This window comes from Mycteria americana, chromosome 14, assembly GCF_035582795.1.
Source record: "Mycteria americana isolate JAX WOST 10 ecotype Jacksonville Zoo and Gardens chromosome 14, USCA_MyAme_1.0, whole genome shotgun sequence".
Taxonomy (NCBI): domain Eukaryota; kingdom Metazoa; phylum Chordata; class Aves; order Ciconiiformes; family Ciconiidae; genus Mycteria; species Mycteria americana.
This window is the reverse complement of record NC_134378.1, coordinates 12886270-12906564: the sequence shown is the minus strand read 5'-3', so window position 1 is coordinate 12906564 and position 20295 is coordinate 12886270. Positions and strand designations below refer to the sequence as shown.

Below are 20295 nucleotides of genomic sequence, written 5' to 3'. Positions count from 1 at the left end.
GGGAGAAACAAATACAGGAAGTTAATCAAGTTCTGGGTTTTTTATTAAAAAAAAAGTTATATTCTGCCTAAGAATCAAATATAGCCACAAAACCAAAATGAAAAATGTTGTTTCTTCTTCCTTCTGCGTTAAGCTTTCCATGAGGTCTTTAATCAAAAAGACTCATGCCTAAACCAGATGTGTACCTCATTGTTGGAACTCCATCTAAAACTTAGCACCAGTTCTCTCCAGAGATCACCTCCAACACAGGGAAAGGTGCAATTCATCACAACTCAGCTTGACTTTATCTGCAAAGCAGCCAAAAGTGTGTGCTGGGTGGGATTTTTCACCATCAACACTCTGGTTGAGCCAAGCACTGTTTCCAAAGCCTGACGCTTGAACTACTGGGCAGGGACCAGCACTGATTAAAACTTGGTCACTCTGTTCCCAACTCTGCCGCTGACATTACATAAATTGGGGCAAGTCATTTTCCGTGGGTGTCCAAGCCAAACTAGTGCTTGTAAGCTCCTTCTGACTAGCTTATACAGAAACTAATACTATGCATCCTGTTGAATCAAACAAGTGAAGTGAATCAGTGTAAATGCTTCAGAACTGCCCCAAACCATTCAGTATAAGCCGTTACTCTATTAGGTCTGCTTTCAGATGTATGAGTGCTGGGAGAAGGAATTTGAACAGAGTAATGATGTCACGGACAAACTTTTGGAGCACTCGGTGTTCTGAGAAACGAAAATAACACCATGAAACACCACATGGGATATGTAAGCTGCTTTAATAATAATAAATTTATTAAGTGGCAAGAAGCCACTCTGCTTTGTAAACCGATTTTACTCAATCACAGTCCCTCCATTTTTTTCCTCATTTAACATGAATGCATTCTGTAATTTGTATGTGAATTATGTAGAGATATGTTCTGGACCACTCTCGCTGATTTTACTGATCAGAAAAACATTAAACATGTGGAAACAGCACCTTATTAAAACTATAGGCCTTTTCTCAGTACATCTCCTTTGCTGCTAAGCTAAACTGTCACTGAGCAAGCCAAGCCTACAGAGGTTTTCTTCCTTGTCGTGTGTTCTGAGATGTAGTGGGGCCTGCAGAAACGTCTGATAAAACCTCACATATAATAAGTAATTCGGAAGGCTTTGTAAGCAATAGCTGCAGTTGCTTCTTCAGACTAGAGAGAGCTTCTCATGCATTAATGCACTTAAGTTAGGTTTTGTGAGGAGCTCAGAGGAGGATGTGCCCTCTTCCTGATACCGTTAGTTGAGCCTGGACTCTGCGCCACTGATATTGTTCAGCAACTGTGTGCACCAATAATTTAAAAAAAACAAGAAATCAGGCTGTTTTTATCAGAAACAAGTAATAAATCTTATCATGATAGTAAAAAAAATGGCAATTTCCGATGTGTGTCATTTTCATTGCTTGAGAATGAATCAGTGCAAAGTGAGGTAACCCATGCACCCCGTCACTTAGGGCTGGGGGCGCATTAAACCAGGCGCCGCCTTTTGGAATCTCTCTCCATATCTTCAGTGGGAGAGTCTCCATTGCACCCTAGAGGGGACACCATGTTTAGCAAAGGGTCTTCAGATGCCCCTCCAAACAGGGACAGCAACAAAGCCACGCCGTAGCCAGTAGCTCGTTCACCCTAGAAAAAAAACAACCCACACAACAATTCACACTTCAGATTGTATAATTTGAATCTAGTTTTAATTTACCTACTCACTCAACAAGAGCAGTGATGGCGCATGGCCACAGCGAATACTCGGGGTCCCTGGCAGGCCTGCTCAGCTTGTGCTTCTGTATCCTTACTGCTATTGGAATCCATCCCGGTTAGATTAAACCAACACATCGGTTGATTCACAAGAGAACAGAGCTCACACTGACTCGAGGGTGGATTTATACTAGCATTGTTCAGGGCAGGGAATGTTCCATCCAGCATGAGCATGGATTTGGAGTATGAGCTAAGTAAGTTGGGTTTAAAAAATAAAAAGGAGACGGGGGGAGTAAATTGGCTTGTTTTTTAGGAAAAAAGAATATAGACAAGTTCCATCAAAGGAAGAAGAGGAAACCCCAAAGAGGAAATAAGTGTTTTCTCTGCTGCAGGTCAGCAGGCAGGATGATCAACTCTGGTCAGTCATCTTAAAACAATATAGGTGCAAATGGAAAGCTAGGGTTATTGCCATGAACAGAAAGCAGGCAAGTTGTCAAAGTTTACAATGATAAAGATGTTGCTGATTAAAGTGACCATTAGAATATTTTAAAACCGAAATGAAAAATATGAACAGATGAAGCTACCAAAACAAAGAAATTCTCAGCACAGATGAAGAGCCAATACTTTTCAAAAGAACTCTTCTCCACCTAATTCTTTCACTTTGAATTTGGTGGCACAGAGTTCAAAGTATCTGCAGGCACAAGCAGTTTTCCTTACGCAGCTTGCTCGCCCAGGAAAATGTCAGGAGTCATATGAACATACTCACTGCATGAACAGGTGCAGCAATGTCTATATGGACCCAGACTCCAGGCCAGTCGAAGCCAATGTGAGAAGCAATGAAGAGCCCAGCACAGGAGCTTGGAGTATTGTCTCGGTCCTGTAGAAATAATAAAAATACAGTTCGTCTTGCAAGAAAAGGAAGTGTCAATGTTGTATTCTTGCCTACAGAAAAGACAGTTGTGCAAATATAGTTCAGAGCTTAATGAATGGCCCTAAAACACAGTCTTGCAAACCAACTATACTGTAAATCCTTTGACTTAATCCCTGGTAGCAGTCTGGCCCTGCTCAATTCCTCTTCTGCCCAAGCTCCTTTCTGCCGTGTTTTTGGAACTCAGCACACATTGAAATTCTCAAACACAGCAAAAGCAGCTGCAGCAATCCCCGAGGCCCCTGTCCTCAATTTCCTCGTTTCTGCATTCCCAGTTACTGTCTCTGCTGGTTATATATGATCTAAGGAATACTTGTCTTCACTTCTTAAATGGTCTCCATCCAGGAATTTAGCATTCATCTTAGGGCCATGCTTAAAAGGCAAGCAGCCTAAAGATACCTTTGCAGCAAGCTACCCTGTTTAAAATTGATGCTAAATATCAGTGGGGTGACATATAGCCTGCAAAATCCCCAGGTGAAAGACCCTGAAGACCATAATTATATAGCCCATTTCTAAAAGATTACAGCCCACACGAAGAGCTTTCAGCCAGTTACCAACAGGCCAGCACATTATCTAGAAAACACACATTTTTATGTAATAAATTTAAAAGAAAAAAAAATCTTACTGCCACAGAGTTCTTCATATCAGCTACAGCAGAGGTAAATTCACTGAAGTGGAGTTCAGGGCAATACACAAGAGGATGGACCAAGTCTCCACAGTTCCTGCCAGCTTTAACACAAGCCTTTTCCCACTCTTCATTATTGGTAAGGACAGCAGCATGATACTTTCCTGTAGCAACTCCCTAGTGAGATATAAGACAAAAACCAGGAAGGATTCATCTTAACCGTGCTGGGTAGAATAATTCTGTACTACTCCCTCTCAGCATTAACAGCTGCTTTCAATCTAACAAAACCACCAAGAAAAAGCCTCAAAACTACTCCACAAGAAGGTAGTGTTACAAATGTAGACATTGTACAAAAGACATTGTAGCTACTGCTGAATCTTTTAAAATTTCTGAAAAAACATTTTGTAGTGAAATAGTCTGCATTTGTCTGGCCTATTCAATCCACTGTCCCACAAAAATATTTCTTTATAGTTACTGAGCAAGCAAACTATAGCACTTTACAATTATTTATCCTTAGAAATAAAATTAAATCAGCAATGAATTATAAATAAAACATCTAATGCACACACACAGAGGATACCGCAGCAATGTGTGTCAATCACACAAACAGTCTGAATGTAACATCCTCATTCATTGGAAAGGTTGCTTCCTTCCAAATATACAAAACCCAGAAGCCACCATCACATCAGTTTTCCAGTAGAACAATCATGGGAAACTTTCAAAGGATTGATGTTTACACCAACATATGCAACATTCATGCTTCTAAAATTTGCCACCATTTCTCCTGCTGATATGAAGACCAATTCATTTTCTAGAAAATTAAACCACAAGAATCACTGCTCATCAATACAACCTTCGACAAAACAGGAATAGATTTCAAAAAAACAACAGCATTAAATTTGTACCCTTGTGTCATTCTGTGTAAGACTTAACAATGTAAGCCATTTTATGGACAAGAAAATTTCTGATTACTATCATCAAATCAGTTTCGCTAATTATAAAGCTAGTGAATTGCAAACACTGAATACTGGATTGCTTACATCAGCTGCTAATGTCATCAGAAGAATTCCATTTTTACTTCAAGTATGCAAAAGCATAAAAGTTGCATAAAGAACAAAAACCACCTGCTTGAGTAATGCAGTTATAAATGTAACACATTCACGGCACATGTCACGTGCACAGAGGATTCCAGTTTACTGGGGTTGCTTGTTGGCAGCTTTCTCTTGCACAATTTTTGGAAGCCACCATCAGTCACAATAGTTCACAGTATCTACCTTCCACCAAAGACTAGCAGGACAGAGGCAAAGTAGTGTATGATGTGCAGATAGTAAAAGGACGCAGCCCCTGTCCCCTAGCAGTTCTGTATCAGTACCTGAGCTCCAGTAAGAGTGGCCATATCAAGAATGATATCAGCTCCAAGATCTTTGCATGCGTAAGCTACTCCATCAGCCAGTATCAGTCTACCTTCTGCATCAGTGTTATTGATTTCCACAGTTCTGGGAAGAAGAGAGGGCATTTAATACAAGAGTGCTTCAGGCTGGAAGTTAAGACTCATCTCTTTGGACTAGACTACTGGACGAGAAAGCAGACTCAAACCTAATGTGCTTTCTTATTTGACTCTGCAAGTCTGTATGGCTGCTTATTCCCCAGCTGCAAGCATCCAGACAGAGCACATGTGGAAAAGGGATATAATAGTATTGTCCTCATGGTTGGGTCTACTTCTTGGGCCTGTATAATTCCTAGCGTGTCGAGCTGGGATTTTACAAATTACTGCCATACAAAGAGCTGTCACACTCTGCTTAAAACAAGAAGAGATTCTTATACAATGGTAGCCTGCCTCTGCGACTGAGACAATATAGACTACAGATGGACACAGAAAACTGGTTGTACTGGAAAAAACGCCTAAACCAGAGTGCTTTAAGGAAACTTCCGCTCATGATATATGATATGTATTTTGATGTGTATTTACACACCCAACGGGAAACTCTAAGCACGCTTAAAACTCACTACTATGGCTGTCTGAAATACTATTATCAATATTTAGGGAAGCTGATGAGGGACAGGTTCACAATCTGCATGGTACTCAGATAAATACAACCAATGATGATGTTTCCTCTCAATGTTTCTGTGAAAAGGACAGACACAATCTTACTTTCCAGAGTAAAGAACATGAATGTCATCAGGTCTTGTTGCACGTGGCCCGACTGCATTCTCAGCCAAACAAAAAACAGCATGAAGATTGTCTTTAAAACCCTGTAACAACAATAGGAGAGAAATGGCTTTTGATTCACATCAAGTTAATTTATTGGGAGTTAAATCAATGAGGGATTACAACTTGTTGACAGCAATGCCACTAATTACATGGGAAATCTGTGAGGAATGTCTTAGATCTTGAAGCTGAGGCCAAGAGCTATAGAAAGCAGGTGAGGAGGTAACATGTAATACTGGTTTTAGAGTTCCCGCTGGAGAGTGAATAAAAGCCTATACGCATGTGACAGACAAATGGGGAAGGGATCTAGAAAGCCCTTGTCAATTAAGCAGTGATCAGTACAATCTTCTCTCAGTGGCAAGGTATCCCAATTAAACCATCTTTTATATGCAGTGTACAGATGTAACTGGAGGGGCTTATGTTTAGTCAAACCTGATTCCCTGCGAAGCACGTTCAGCTCTTTACAGCCAGCTCCAGTAAGATCTTCACAAGCACAACTCCAAAGCCCCCTGAGCTCACCAGGAAACTGCCAGGCTCACCAAAAACAAACCCTAAGTCACTAAACTACAGTACCCCTGTATGAAAATCAGCAGAATACATCTCCAAAGATGCGACGCTTCACTCATCTAATTTTAATACCACTCTAACATAGACTCACAACAGAGATCACAAACAACATGTCCGGACTGTGTTAACTCCTTCACCTTTCGTAGCCACAAAGGAAAGATCCAAGCAACGGATGCTTTCAACATGACAACTACAAAAGCTTGTGAGAGGACACTACACAGCCCGTCAGGATGCTTGGGATTATTTTACAAACCCTGTATTTTCCACTGCTTTTATTTTAGTCTCCAAAGCAACAAAGATACAACTGGGGCCGTTTGAGAAACTGAGCTCCTTCCCATCATTTCTGCCACACTGGGGAAGAGCCTACAGTAATAGTGGAAAATGATGGAAATAATAAATGCTAATATGCAGCCATTTGTGAACTGTATACTTTGCCTAAGAAACCAACCCCAGGTGAACAGATTCTGGCTCTAAGAATTTTGTTGGGAAGTAACTCTGATCATGGCAATCCTGGAATGTGGTGGTACTCCATGTCTCAGTGGGTCTCACAGCTGCCAATGACACAGCTCGCTGCCCTCCAGCATCCAACCCGCACCACAGGTCAGATACATGCTACCAGGATCTATCCTCTCTCTTTCCATGTAAAACCAAAAATATCCATGGCCAAGATGACTTTGGGTTGTTTGGTGGGGTTTTTTTTTTTTTTTGGGGGGTGGGGGGTGTGGGGGGGTGGTGTTTGTTGGGTTTTTTTAAATGTATCATTCCTGCTGGGAGGCACACAGCATTTTCAAACTCTTTTTTTTTCCCCCTTTAGCCTCCTCTTTTCTGGCATATCCCGTTCTGGTTTACTTTGGTTTAAAATCAGGTGCTTATATGGTTATGGATGATATTTTAAAATGTATGATGACTTTGTTATTTATACAATGGCTGTACCATGTGGAGGGATCCTAGGAACAGAAAGGGAGACAGCAGCATTTAGCAAATAAAAACAGAGTTCCTCCTCAACTGGGATAGCTGGCCTTAAAAATATCAAATTCCTAGGGAAACCAGGGTCAGTTTTACTGTTAATCTCTTGATAAAAGTCCCTGAAGAAACCTGGACTTGCTGAATCAGCTCATGTTCTGAAGTCTAAATGGCAAACGCATGAATCAAAACCTTTCAAAATACCGGGCAGCATCTAGAAGCCATAAAGTAAGTTTGCAGTTTCTAGTCCACCCAGTGGGCAAACAGCGTTGTTGTTGAGATAACCTTCCATCTATGATCCTGTGCTCTTCCAAAACGGTCTGTGCAGCAAAACCCCCACTCTGTTCACAATCTCTCACTGGACTGTACCAAATTTTCCTCCTGCAAGTAGGAGATGTGGTTAATCTACTCTCAAAAAGTGAAAACCTGCTTCCAGGATCAGTTGCCTTTTCCTGAATCTCATTCCATCTGTAGCTCTTCAATGGCAGCATTCACTATGTTAACATGCAGGATCAAGAAGGATTTCAACAATTTAAGTGAATTTCTCTTCTCCCTTGTATTGGAAAGCTCAGAGCAGATGAAATGCATCTTTCTAGGAAAAATCACCTGCTTAATTTTGCTATCCAAAGCCTTTTTAAATCACATTGTAAAATGACTGAACAGCATGTAGGCAGATATTTTCTGAAGATGGATAATAACCTCTGCCCCTCTTCCTACGGAGTTTTCTATCCAACACACATTTCCAACCTCAGTCTCTGTGACAAAGCAGAGCTAATTACCCCTTCCAGCTTTACATTATTCTTAAGAGCTTTTTTTTTTTAAAAAAGAAAAGTCTTGAAACAGTAAGGACAAATTCTTTCCACTGCCTATCTCAATACATTTTCTGTAGGGATTTCATTAACAGGTCTTCTTACATGAGGTTATAAAATTAAGCAGTGAGATCATTCTTTTGGTTTTACAGATAAAGGCACAGATTTCTTGTGAGGTATGACAGCTTCTTCAGGCTCAGTTTGTCAACACATTACTGCCAGTTTATTAATCGTTACAATAACTGTGTATGAAATGACAGATCACTTACGTTCACACCTACAGTGACTGTGAATGCAACTTCTCTCAGTGCAGATAATTACACACAAAACTACTTCGGAAACAAGGACTGAATCACTGAAAGAAGGTACCAATATCCATGGCCTTCCCAGACTCTCCCAAAGCATTGTTTAAGTTTTAGCTCTTGTCCTTTGCAAACGCGTGATCTAACTTTCTCAAGGACTTAGTTACGGAAAGCTAGCCGTTTTGCCTAAGATGCAGCTCAAATCTGTTTTCAATTTTAAGTCTCTGCAGATAACTGTGAAGTTTACAATCTTTCCACATCAAACATGCTGCTAGGGCCAAGGCACAGGGCTAAACTGTCGAGAAATGGGAATTTGGCACTCATCATCCCCTGGACAAAACTTCCATCGGATCTATGCGTTAATCTGCAGCAGTAAATGTTCTTTGAACTTTGGATACTCCTTGGAGGCAATAGCTGCTCTGTCAGCAAGACTCAGTCACTGGATTTGTGGAGAGGGTAGAGTTTTATTGGCAGCAGCCACTTCTTTTCCCCAGTTCATATTGTTAAAGCGCAATATGCATTTTTTAAATTCTTCATATTTCAATACCTGGCTTCCTCTCAGCTCCCCTACTACTTTCTGACCACAGGAGCAAACCAGCAAGCAGCTCCTGATGAGACTAGAGCTGCCACTTCCCCAGTAGGTTAATATTAGAACTGGCATAGGATTTGGAATATGCACAGACTTCATATCCCAGAGTCACTCATCCCCTTCTTTGCTAAGGGGACGACAGCTGCCCCAGATCCCACAGCTTAAACAAAATCAGCACTGGATAACTCAAGTATAAATCTGATTCAAGGAACTAGAAACCACTCAGTCCGCAGAACAAACCCTGAAATTCAAGAAAGACTCCTAAAAAAAAATTAGTACTCAAGGAATTTATCACAATTCTCAAGATCCTAGTAAAGATTTGAAATATTTTCCTGAAATAGCAGAAAAAGCAGAGTGCCTCACGATCACTAACAGTGGCAGGTCAGAACTTCAGGATTAGACTGGCCCCTGTATCGGGGAATACATCCAAAAGCCAGATTGCTCCTTGGCAATACTGGGCTATATGATATCAATTAACACATTTTACTTACTTGCTTTACAGTGGCTTTGAAGGCACCCAAAATAGCAGCTGCTCCACCACAGTCTCGTTTCATTCCAGGCATAGTAGTCTGTTTAAACAGAATCACAGCATTTTTTTTCTTTAAAAGAGAACTTCACAGTAATGCTGCTAAAACTAGTATTTCTGATGCTTCTGCAACTCTGGTCTTGACAGTGCTCAGCCGTAACAGAAACACGGAACACATGCATCTGCTTATTGGTGGATCTTGCCTTAGAACTGGAAAATCCTAGACCTCTGCTGCTAATTTGTTAGAAAAGAAAAAAGAAAAAGGTTGTTTACAAGATTCGCACTGAGGCCCACTTAAATGGGTTTTGGATCTGTCTCCAAAATCAGAAATTAAACATCTTTGTTTCTAGCTTTCTCCTAGCAATGGGCAATACTTAAAGGGCAAAATATCAGGTAGCTATTTAACTGCTCTGTAAAGTGTTCCTCAAATCCTATTTGGTCTTCTCCCCTGGTAGTTTGTATCATATGGCAGTAGATCAAGTGTTTACTCAAATAAATATACTTTGGTTTCCTACAGACAGTAATTGAATTATTTCCATCAGAAAACAACACTGTAAGCAAAGGCAGCAGAAGAACAAGTGTTTATGTACCTTTCCCTTAATGCTGAGTCCTCCAGTGTCATACACAATACCTTTGCCCACCCATGCAATGGTCTGTGTAGCACCATCTGGAGTGTGACTGAGAACTGCTAGGGCTGGAGGATGCAGAGCTGCCTTGCCAACTCCGTAGATACCTGGAAAACAGAGAATTAAGCCACTTGTGTGGAAGAAAGACTGTGGGGAGCAATCTGTGGCTATTTTCAGTAAAACATCGTGGAATGCTATGGGCAATAACACTGTTTCAAAAATATGGAAATAAAACATTTCAATGGAGATGGCAAAACACTCCAATTAACTGCTAGGAAAAAAGCTGAATTTTCAACAAGATATACCTCCAAAGCCTCTCTCTTTCAGCTCCTCATCTCGAATAATGGTAGGAGTAATCCCAAGATCCTTGCCAACTTTTTTGATTTCCTTAATCATTAAAAGAAAAAGGACATTGTCAGTCAGTCGTCAGAAGGACACATTTGTCTTTCCGCACACGTGGGTACCCACTTCAGGGTTTTGCGTAATTTTTGCATGCACACACATACAAACATTCACAGTTTTGGGAACGGTGCTGGTTTTCCAATGGCCTAATGCCACTGAGTCATCCTTGACTTACTATGGCATGAAATACAAATTTGACCTTAAAGCTCCACCAATAAAAGAAATCTTCAGAGATAAAGGCCAGCTGTTCACTCTATTGGATCATGATGCAATAGGACAGGAATACTTTCATTCTCAACAGCTTTCCAGATCTTTATGATAAAACTCATTTGGAAACATGTCAACTTCTGTCCCATAATTTCAGAACCTCTTATCACCGTCAGGCTTAAGACATCACTAGCACTGGCAAAGAAGCCAGTGTCATGACTGAATCAAGAACTCATGTCTTCTGACTCCCAGTGCCTTACCCCAAGCTGTACACTCTGCCTCCTTGCAACTTATCAAAGTTCTACAAAATATTAAAGGCCAAAGAAATAGCCTCAGCATCCTTGGACAGATTCTTCGATGTGCTTCCCACCAGCTGACATACAGGTTTTGCAAAGAGATAGCAACACTAGTTCTTGATTACTGTAGTCTAGACTTAGAATTAGTAACCGCTACTCATCAGGTGTATTACCTACCTCCAGGAAGTTATCTGTGTTCATCTCATTGCATGGGGTGTCCACAATTCGAGCAGCCAGCCTGACTCCTTCTGCAGCACTTGCCAGACACTATGAAAAGAAGTGAAGACACCTGAGACCTGGCCTTGGTTTGGGTGGTTTTCTGCATAGCTTTGCATTTAGTCCTATGCAGCCTACACCAGATGTGTGGTTCCTCTGGAGCACATTAATGCTTAACTGCAACCGATCACAGGCAGTGGTACAGTATTAAATAACATCAACCAAGCTAACCATTATTTTTTGTATATGTTAAGCTTAAGTTATTTTTCCCTGTGCTCTAAGCAACTGTATTTCTTCCCACAGTGAACTGATATTGCAAAATTACTAGCCTTCTCTGCTACCAAAGGGAGACTAAGAAGGCAATGCGAGATGGAGGAAAGAAAGATAAGAGGAAGCAAATTCAGGAAGTCACAACAAGCTTGTAGGCTGCCTGGGCTGGAAACCTGCAGAGATTACATAATCTACAACATGGGAAACCGCAGAGTTTATATATGGCAGGCAGAGTGGCTGAGTGCAATAAAGACTACTAGCATAAGACATTCTATACGGGAGGCCCATGGGGAATGTGGAATATTTCGTATTTGTGTAAAACATGCATGGATCTGTTTCCTGTGGCAAAATGGACCGACCCTCACCTGGACTGAGTAAAAACTTATCTAAGCAAGAGCGGACAGAATCAAAATGGTCCACAGTGAGCATGCCCGAGGCTGTTCCCTTAAAGAAGGATCCTCCTGGCAAAAAGGACAACGGGGGCACCAGACACTAAGCTTCAACTTTTAAGTCCTGTGAATCAACAACTTGAAACAAAAAGACTAGGTGGGAGGAAACTTTGTTCAAGCTTTCCAGTAGCTGCACTACACTGATGACCACACACAGCAGAAGGGTGAGTCAGGATGGGTTTCAAAGGAATCTGATGCGTTGGTTAGTTATTTGTGCTGAGGTATCTGGCTTGGCCAGACTGGCCTAAGGACTCTATACGTTCCGTATCCCAGCAGACTCATAAACCTTGGCTTGCTTTGGAATGGTGCCCGATTCCCTACAATTACTTTTGATTGCTTTACGTTCCCTAAAGGGATAAGTACCTCCTCAGGAGCCAAGCTAGTTTTGAAGTGATTTATCGTTAGGGCCACACAGATAAATGGAGGTGCTCTAACCCAAGGGTCAAGTCCAAGGGAAACAATATGACTTACAAAAATAAGCTGTGCCTGGGTTTGGCTTCCAGGGTACTCAAGAGAACCTGGATAATGGCAGCGTTTAATAACTGCCTTGTAAAACTGTGACAATCCCTGCTAGTCCTCACCATAAAATATCCTGGACAATGCAGTAGGTGCAAAATACAGCAACATGCCGAGGGAGAGGTTTAGCGAAAAAAATCCTACAATATGCCTCTTCTGTGCTCTACATTAGCTGTCTGGTGCCGGCTGAATTTAAGGGGTGAAAACTTAGCTTGGAGGAAGCCAGTAATAGTTTTGGCATTGACATCAAGGGGAAGAACAGGAGGTAGAAATAATTTCAGCTTTGTTCTTTAGTTATAAATAACCCAAGTGGTTTGGAATCTACCTATCTGAAGGAACTATTTTTGACACCAGTTATGTTTTTTCTGATTTAGGGCATGGAAAAATTGAGCGATCAACAGTTGTACTCCTAGCACGTCTGTCTTTGTCGCTTTCCTCAAAACTGGTCTGGCATCATTTGCTGTGGCCAAATCAGTTCATAGAGTAAGGACAAAGCGTGGAGGAAAAGACACTGGAAAAAAAACCAACAAACCCTAAAGCTGCAATTCTGTGAATTTCAGATGCAGCAACACCGTATCCTTTGTCAAATCCACTGCCAGCATTTTTAAGGGATTTTTATAACCTGACTGATCAGCTAAGTGAATGTCCATCTGTACTGAAGCACAGAACCTAGAGCATTGAATTGGAGGTTGCCTAACAGCTTAAGTGCAAACCTTGGAATAGCTTTTAGGTTAGGATCTTGAAGAGGAATGACCTAGCATACTAAAAGTTACCTGATGTGGAGTTTCCTCTCTATAACCATCAGGTACAAGGGAAACAGTCTTTGATTATCTGCTATTGAAAGATGACAGACGTATTTAACTGTTATGTATAGCTCATCTCCAAGCTGTATCACTTCTTAGGGTCTTGTTTCTGGCTACAGTTCTGCTAGAAAAACTCAGCCAAAGAGGTACATCAGACAGAAATATCAGAGGCCATATGTGATCCCAGAATATGCAGCTTTTAGTGACTTCACTGTAATATTCACCTGCGCAGCCACATACAGATTTTGCCCAGGTAAAAGAAAGTGAGAAGCCCACATACCGAAGGCAATGTAATATTAAAGGCTAAAATACACTATTTGCATCTATGATAAACACGAGAAAAGAGAAATTTTGTGTTACTTGTTTGGTGTTTTCCACCCCTGAAATCTAAATTCTGAATAACTTCTTCAGCGTTTGCTGCAGTAATACGTTGAATATTTCTACTCACAGGTGCTGTGAACTGATCAATTTCAAGGAACTTTGACCTAGGATAATTTATTACTTTAGATACAACACCTATGCCATATATAGCCTAAGACAGATGTATTCATGCGTGCAACAAATTGAAGAAAAAAATAAAATATATTTCAGGGAATAATGGAAAAAACTGATGACAGAAAAAACCAAAATCTTACTTTCAGCGTTGCCACTTCTATTGGTCCATTGTTTTGTCCAACCAGGAAAAACTCTACCGTTACAGTTTTCTTCTCTGTGCGTCTTGATGCACTGGACCGATGTGTGAACAACGGGAAAGCCCTGGCCAACGCACAAGCAGAAGCGAAGACTTCAGACCGCTCGCAGACCATCTGAAACACCAGCCAGGAGACAAACAAGTCAGACAACATTAGGGATGTGGAAGACTACATTTAGAAGGATCTGTTACCTGTCATAGTATTGGTGAAGAGGGGAAAGAAAAAGGGGTTGGGTGGGAAATAACTGATGTCTGAATCAAGACATACTCAGACGTCATGTTTTGCATGGATGGAGTGGCAGTATGAACAGTACTACATTGAACTGATTCAGTTCATTTCCCATATGGAAATTAATTACACTGCTGAGCTTGACTTTGTGGGAATTAGTACATCCTTATAAGGGAGCTGGACTGCTTTCATTATAACTAGTGCAATTAACACAGGTTAGCCTACAGATCAAGACCAAAAAAAGCATGGGAACCATCAACATGTGTTCAAAACAAATGAAACAAAGAGAGAAATGACATGAGAATGTGGCTAATACTAACCCAAAAGCTTTTTAACATGTAGAATATTTTTCTGAAGTTCATTACAGAAATTACCAACGGAAAGCAGTTTTAGCTAAACATTTTCAAAGTTAACTATAAGGGAAAAAAATTACGTAGAGTTATTACTCTTGCAAATAAGTTTTCCAGGTGAAGAGTAGAATTAGATTTTGTTACTGACACTGACTGTATGAGTCTTCTCTAACAACGTGGAAATCTGAATTAATCTGGGGAAGACACAGAAACAAATAACAAATTCATCAGGCTCATACAGAAGGTGACCAAAGCAGTCCAAGAGCTTGTCCTGTAAAGGACTAGCATTGGAGCATTAGTTTGCATTAAGACTTTTAAAACTCACTGAATAACACAAACAAGGCACCTTAAATGGGTTATGCAATATAGACATAGCACCCTGCACGCAGGCTGTCAGTCTTCTAAAGCATGTCCTAATGTCATAAATCCTAGTTCGAAAAAAGCCACTACTGGTTCCCTTTGCATGGATATTCTTAGTTCATAGACATTCCATACATATGCAACCTGAATTCCCTCCAACTGCTTCAGCAAGCATAAGCTATTCTAGTTGGGTGTTGTTTACGTGTTAGTGCAAAACCACTTATAAATGTCAGTATAATTACATCGGTAAAACTTGCCCACCTCCAGTCTCCTTGGATACAGCTAAAATCCTGAAAAGTTGAGAAAATACTTGACGAGACATTTCACCAGAAGCATTTTCAAACAGCCACTTACAACAATACATCTGTTGACACCTCCTGGAAGGCAATTTCTAACCAGGCGGGTGATGAACTGAGCTGCAGATGGACTATTGTGTCGGCTGACCCTGGAAGGCAAAGCAGCCACAGTGGCGTAATTCAGGTAGAGAGGACAGCTGTCGGTGGGGTTTGGATTCAGAGTGCTTAAAGCGGATTGCCATATCTGGGGAGAAAAGAAGAATTTAAAGAACTGTATCAGACTTTTCTTTCCATCTCATTCCCACGATACTGAGGCACTCTTTAGTTACAGGATTTTAGGTGTTGGATACAAAGAAATTGTGCACACACTTTTAAATGCAATCACCTCTAGAGTGAAAAGAAACAGGAAATACGACGAGCCTGTTTATTAACCAGAAAATAGGAATGCGCTTTCCATTACAAGCATCTCTTTTAAGCCATATGAATTACAATTTAAAAACACACCATATAGTGCAAAGGCTGCTTCAGAGCCTTTTTAAGTTGAGACAGTTTTCCTAGTGATAAATAGACGGATTGATTTACTAGTCCTGACTTATTGTTTCACACGGCAATTTCATTTAAAAAAAAACCAAACAAACAAAAAGAAGGCTAAATATTGTCATAAGACACTCGGGAGTCCAGCAAAAAAACCCCTACCAAACATCTAGCGACTTAAAAGCCGCGATGCAAAACATTTATCATTTTACCACAAGCCATCAACTCCCTTAAATAAGAACAGGTCCGCACATCCCACCGCGGCAGCCGAGGCAGGGGAGGGGGAAGCGCGGCCATCTCGCTCGCTCTGCGCGGGGCTCAGCCGCCCGGCACCCGAGGAGGCGAGGCGGGCTGCAGCGATCGCGTTAATTGCGGACATCCCCGTGTCACCTCAGGGGAGGGCAAAGCACTTTCCGCCCGCTGAGGGGGGCACAAGCGGTGCGGGAGCGAAGCCGCGGTGCTTCACCCGCGGGTGGGGAAGGGCCGCGCGGGTCCCCCCGCCGCAGCAACAGGCTCCTGCCGGACCCCGCTGCCGCCCCCGAGCCCGGCCCGCTAAGCGCGGCGGGGACCGGCTCATCTCCCCTTTATTTTCCGTTAAGGGCCGCTCCCAGGGGGTCTCACGGACTAAAGCCCGCCGGCTCTGGGGTTCAGGGCCCGGCTCCCCCCGGGCCGGCAGGCTCCTTCCCCGCCCGGCCGGGCGCCGGCCCCCCGCGCTGCAGCAGGCCCGGCGCCGCGCAGGCAGCCGCAGGCCGGGCGAGCCCCCGCCTCCCCCGCACCACGAGGCCGCTCAGGGCCGGGGCGGGCAGACGCGGCCTCGGGGGGGCCCGCGGGCGCCCCGGGGGGGCGGTGCCGGGGCGGGGGCCGCGCTCCCCCCACCGGCGCCGGGGCCGCCGCCTCAGGGGCTGTGCGTAGGGGGAACGGGGACAGCGCGCTCCCGCCGCGGCCCGGCCTCACCTCCTCGGTGACCCGCGGCTGCAGCTTGCCCCGCAGCTGGGCCCAGGGCAGGCGGTGGAGGTTGTGGAGCTGGCCCAGGACGAGCAGCGGGCGGCTCTGCGGGTCCGCCTCGCCCGCGCTGGCCTGGAACTCCAGCTGCACGTTCGCCATCTTCCTGCCCCCGGCTCGGCTCGGCCCGGCCCGGCCCGGCCCGTCCGCACGGCTCCGGCCCGTCCGCACGGCTCCGCCCCGGCGCCCGGCGCCGGCTCCGCGGGGCGGGCACCACGGCGGCGCGGGCGGCCCCCGGCGGCCGCGCCGGGCACCGCAGGCGGGCAACGCGCCGGGCCGGGCGGGGCGCGGGACCCGGATGCGGCGGAGGGGAGGCGGCCCGACCCCTTCCGAGAGGGCCCTCCCGTGCTGCGGCCCCTCGCAGCCCCGCGGCGGGACCGGCGCCCGCGGCTCTGCGATGTGCGGGGCGTTCGCCTCGGGGTTCCCCCGCAGAACACGCGTGTGTAACGGCGGGGTCCTCCGGGCCTGCGCTGGAAAAAGCTCCTTGTGCCAGGCCTCCGCGTTTGACCCGAGTTTCAGGAAACACGCGAGTAGATCAGGGGTTTTACAGTTTCACAGGTTAGAGGAAAATGGAAAAAAATATGCGGTAACACTGCGAAGTGCGAGATCCCCTGCGTCCTACTGCATGCATCGAATCGTACAGAGCCTTTTCAGAGAGGGAAAGGTATTAGTACTAATCCAGCTACCTCCGCATACAACCAAAATGCAATTGTATCAAGCTGAAAGTCTGTATTTCCCCTTCATAATACCATTTTAGGAGGGAAATGCTTCATTTTGAAAGTGTGAAGATACATAGGAATAAAAATGGAAAAAGCCGAATTCCTCTTCTCTTCATGAAGTTAAATACTGGATAAAATATACTGCTAAAAAACATTCCAGAAACAGAGGAAAAAGTAAAAATACACTCTAAGGTACAACATGGGGGTTCACCAAAAGGAAACGACCTTTTCCAAACGCCAGCTTTAATAGTAAATGTTTAAAATATAATTGGGTATCCTCATCTTTTTATATTTGCCAATCACCTATTAATGTTAAGTCAGTGGGGAATTGATACTCAAGCTGCAGCTATGAAAGCTAGGAAAATCTAACCATCAGAAAGGGAGTGTAACTTCCACTTATACTGGAAAGGTGAATGCTGATGCATATAATGAAAATACATCTAGAAGAAAAAAAAATACTAGGTTGAATTGCAGGAAAAGCTTCCTTAGAGTAAGGTCTTATTTGGTCTCGGAAGGGACATTATGGAAACTTTATTGCCTGATACATTTAAAATTACCCTGAATTAAAAGATTAGCAAAATCTGTTGCAGAGGTCAGTCATGCATCCTCACAGACTGGACAGGATAACTCAAAAAACAAGCTCCAACTCCAGCTTTTATGAGTCTCTTTACTGAGCCACAGAACATAAACTGTTTAGGGGCTCGCTATTATTCACCACATATAGTCAGTGAGGGAGATACAAAAGACAGTAACACACAGCAATTATTTCAGGATCAAGGCATTCAAAAGATTCAACCGGGCAGTAAGCTCCTAGTCACCGAGTACAAATTCTGCTGTTCCTGCTACTGCAAGAATATTGATACAGTGCTGTCCCCGAATCCATGTTATCTGAAAGGTAAACAAAGCAGTAGGAAACACTCCTCTAACCCTTGATCCTTCCTTCGTTGAAGTTAAAGACAGCAGAGGAGGGTCCTAGTCAAGGCAATCACCTGACTGAGAAAATCAGTTCTATCTACAGTACAGAAACTTTCTACCTATGTTCCACCAAGAGCAGCTGCAAACATTTCTACTCGTACGAGCCACAGTGGAAGCTACAGCATGGACCAGCTTTCCGTGGCCACTCCAATTATTGATCCCCTACAAGTATTTATGGAATTAAGCCACTCAACTGTAATCTTACATAATCCAGCATAATTAATATGCAAAATTTTAATGGATTTTCTATTTTAACAAATTTTAATTTATCTAGAAAGGCTGTTGGGTTTGGGGTTCATTTTGGGTTGGGTTTTTTCTTCCTTTTTGAGATAGTAAATATACATTTTTTTTCCCCCAACAAAATCAGTTTCACTGTCACCTATCCAAGAACTTACATTTTGCAAGGCTGTACCAAACGCAAGGTTTTGAACAATTTAAGCAAAGGAGACAAGATTCCTTTGTGTTGTGTTAAGTGTTTTGTAAGAGTAAACCTTAAATCAATACAATCTAGGCAGCCTCAGTGAACACTGCATCAATTATATTCAAATTTTTATAACACATTCCAAAAAAATCACCAAGCAAGAAACTAATTCTTCCATTTTACTTTTCAGTTTCTAGAGAAGGCTTGCAGTAGAAACAAATTTGCTATTACAGTGCTTTTAACACTGCCGTTTTCCCATATCACTAGAAGTAACTTCTGTTAACAAGGAGCAGCAACTCATTTTTGTACACTTGCATGCATTTTAATGCAGAAATTCTGTACAAGTCTCAGCTTTATAGGTCATTCCCACCAGGTGAGGAGCCACAGATTCTTGGGAGATGCTCTAGCAATGCTGTTCTGTTCCTTTGTAAGGAATCAGAGGTTCAATACAAGCTGAAAAGAATCCAGCAACCACGAGGAGGCCACAGTCTGCAGAACAGAGCGTACCAGCTTTCTCTGCAGCAGAATACAGGTATGATTACAGGGCTGGACAGAAGCGCAGTCAAGGAGGTTCAGGCAGCTCTTGCTCCTGTAACACCCGAGTAGGTAGCAGCTGCTAATTAAAGCCAAGCTACTCCTCAGCTGCAGCAGCTTTTTGGGGCTTTCATTGCCCAACAGCACAGATAGTACCCCTTCTGTAACATGCCACGTAGAGATGTTCTTACAAAGCACAGCATAAGGGTTTCATTTAGCTGCTGATTGTTATTTAGACTGACTCCTAATAAGCCAGACACCTGCAATGATTTAGAAGCCTGTTGTTGTGGGTTTTTTTCCCTCAATATAATCAGTTTCAATAAATTCCAGCTCAAGTTACATAGGACAGTTGACATCCGAGTTTAACCTCTTGCCCAATGCATATTAAAAACGCATTTCCTTTTACAGAATTTGGATAGAAAGTATGTCGCCAGTTAAGATACCATGGGCATAACTCACAGGAAATAACTCTTGACAATGCAAGTTACATTGTGCTACAGAAAGTTACATTTTTTCCCAAAAGTATTTCATGTCACTGCTGCTTTCATTTAATTATGAAGAATATAGAGACACCTTAACATCATACAACTATGTTTCAGTTTATACTTTTTAAATAAAAAAAAAAATAATTGCCCAATTGGGTTGGAAGTGTTTTATTACTTCTTTGAATTCATTAGCCATGATAAAATGTCAAAAGCACCAATCAAGACAGAAATAAATAACATGATCTCATGTTAGAGAGAAAGTTGCAAATACAGTATATTAAATTATAGCAATATGCTGCTTCACACCAATCGATGTAGACAGCACACTAGGGAGACAGTAGTTTTACTCTCGATCATTGAAAAGATCTATTACCAGAACAAGTGAGCTGCACACCCAACTACAAGGATCATTCTTTCTTTTACCAATTTACTTTATGAATTTAATCAAGGGTTTGAACGGGCAGTTTTGAAAGTTCAACATCCCCATTGTCTAGAGGTAACAAGAGTGGTACAAAGCTTTTCACAATACACCACACAAACAGACAAGGCTTTCACATCTTTGTAGTCTTTGCTTTCAGGTCCATTCCTGCACCAAGTCAGTTTGAAGCCACATCTTAAGTCCTCCTTAGTACACAGTAAAGATAAACTCAGGGCAGGCAACATATGCAACATTAGTATCATAGTA

The 20295-nt window shown here is 42.7% G+C and overlaps 1 protein-coding gene across 2 annotated transcripts; it reads right to left on the bottom strand.

Moving 5' to 3' along the window:
* Positions 1 to 750: 750 nt before the first annotated feature.
* On the bottom strand, positions 751 to 16719 carry NPEPL1 (aminopeptidase like 1). Of its 2 annotated transcripts, none has more exons than XM_075517016.1 (12): positions 16429 to 16719; positions 14999 to 15184; positions 13650 to 13820; positions 10938 to 11027; positions 10161 to 10242; positions 9820 to 9962; positions 9195 to 9272; positions 5417 to 5517; positions 4637 to 4760; positions 3265 to 3441; positions 2478 to 2588; positions 751 to 1645 (listed from the first exon to the last, which is right to left on the bottom strand). In XM_075517016.1, the coding sequence occupies exons 1-12, from the start codon at positions 16576 to 16578 to the stop codon at positions 1487 to 1489; spliced, it is 1572 nt and encodes a 523-aa protein (XP_075373131.1). In that variant the 5' UTR covers positions 16579 to 16719; the 3' UTR covers positions 751 to 1486. The 2 variants fall into 2 exon arrangements, with proteins under 2 accessions (XP_075373131.1, XP_075373132.1); XM_075517017.1 differs by lacking the exon at positions 16429 to 16719 and adding an exon at positions 15727 to 16004.
* Positions 16720 to 20295: the final 3576 nt, after the last annotated feature.

Coding starts and splice junctions, on each gene's coding strand:
- NPEPL1 (XM_075517016.1), bottom strand. CDS start 16,578: ATGGCGAACGTGCAGCTGGAGTTCCAGGCCAGCGCGGGCGAGGCGGAC. Junction 13,821..14,998: donor GTGTCAACAGATGTATTGTT/GTAAGTGGCTGT, acceptor CTGGTGTTTCAG/ATGGTCTGCGAGCGGTCTGA. Junction 4,761..5,416: donor CATGTTCTTTACTCTGGAAA/GTAAGATTGTGT, acceptor TCTTCTTCCCAG/AACTGTGGAAATCAATAACA.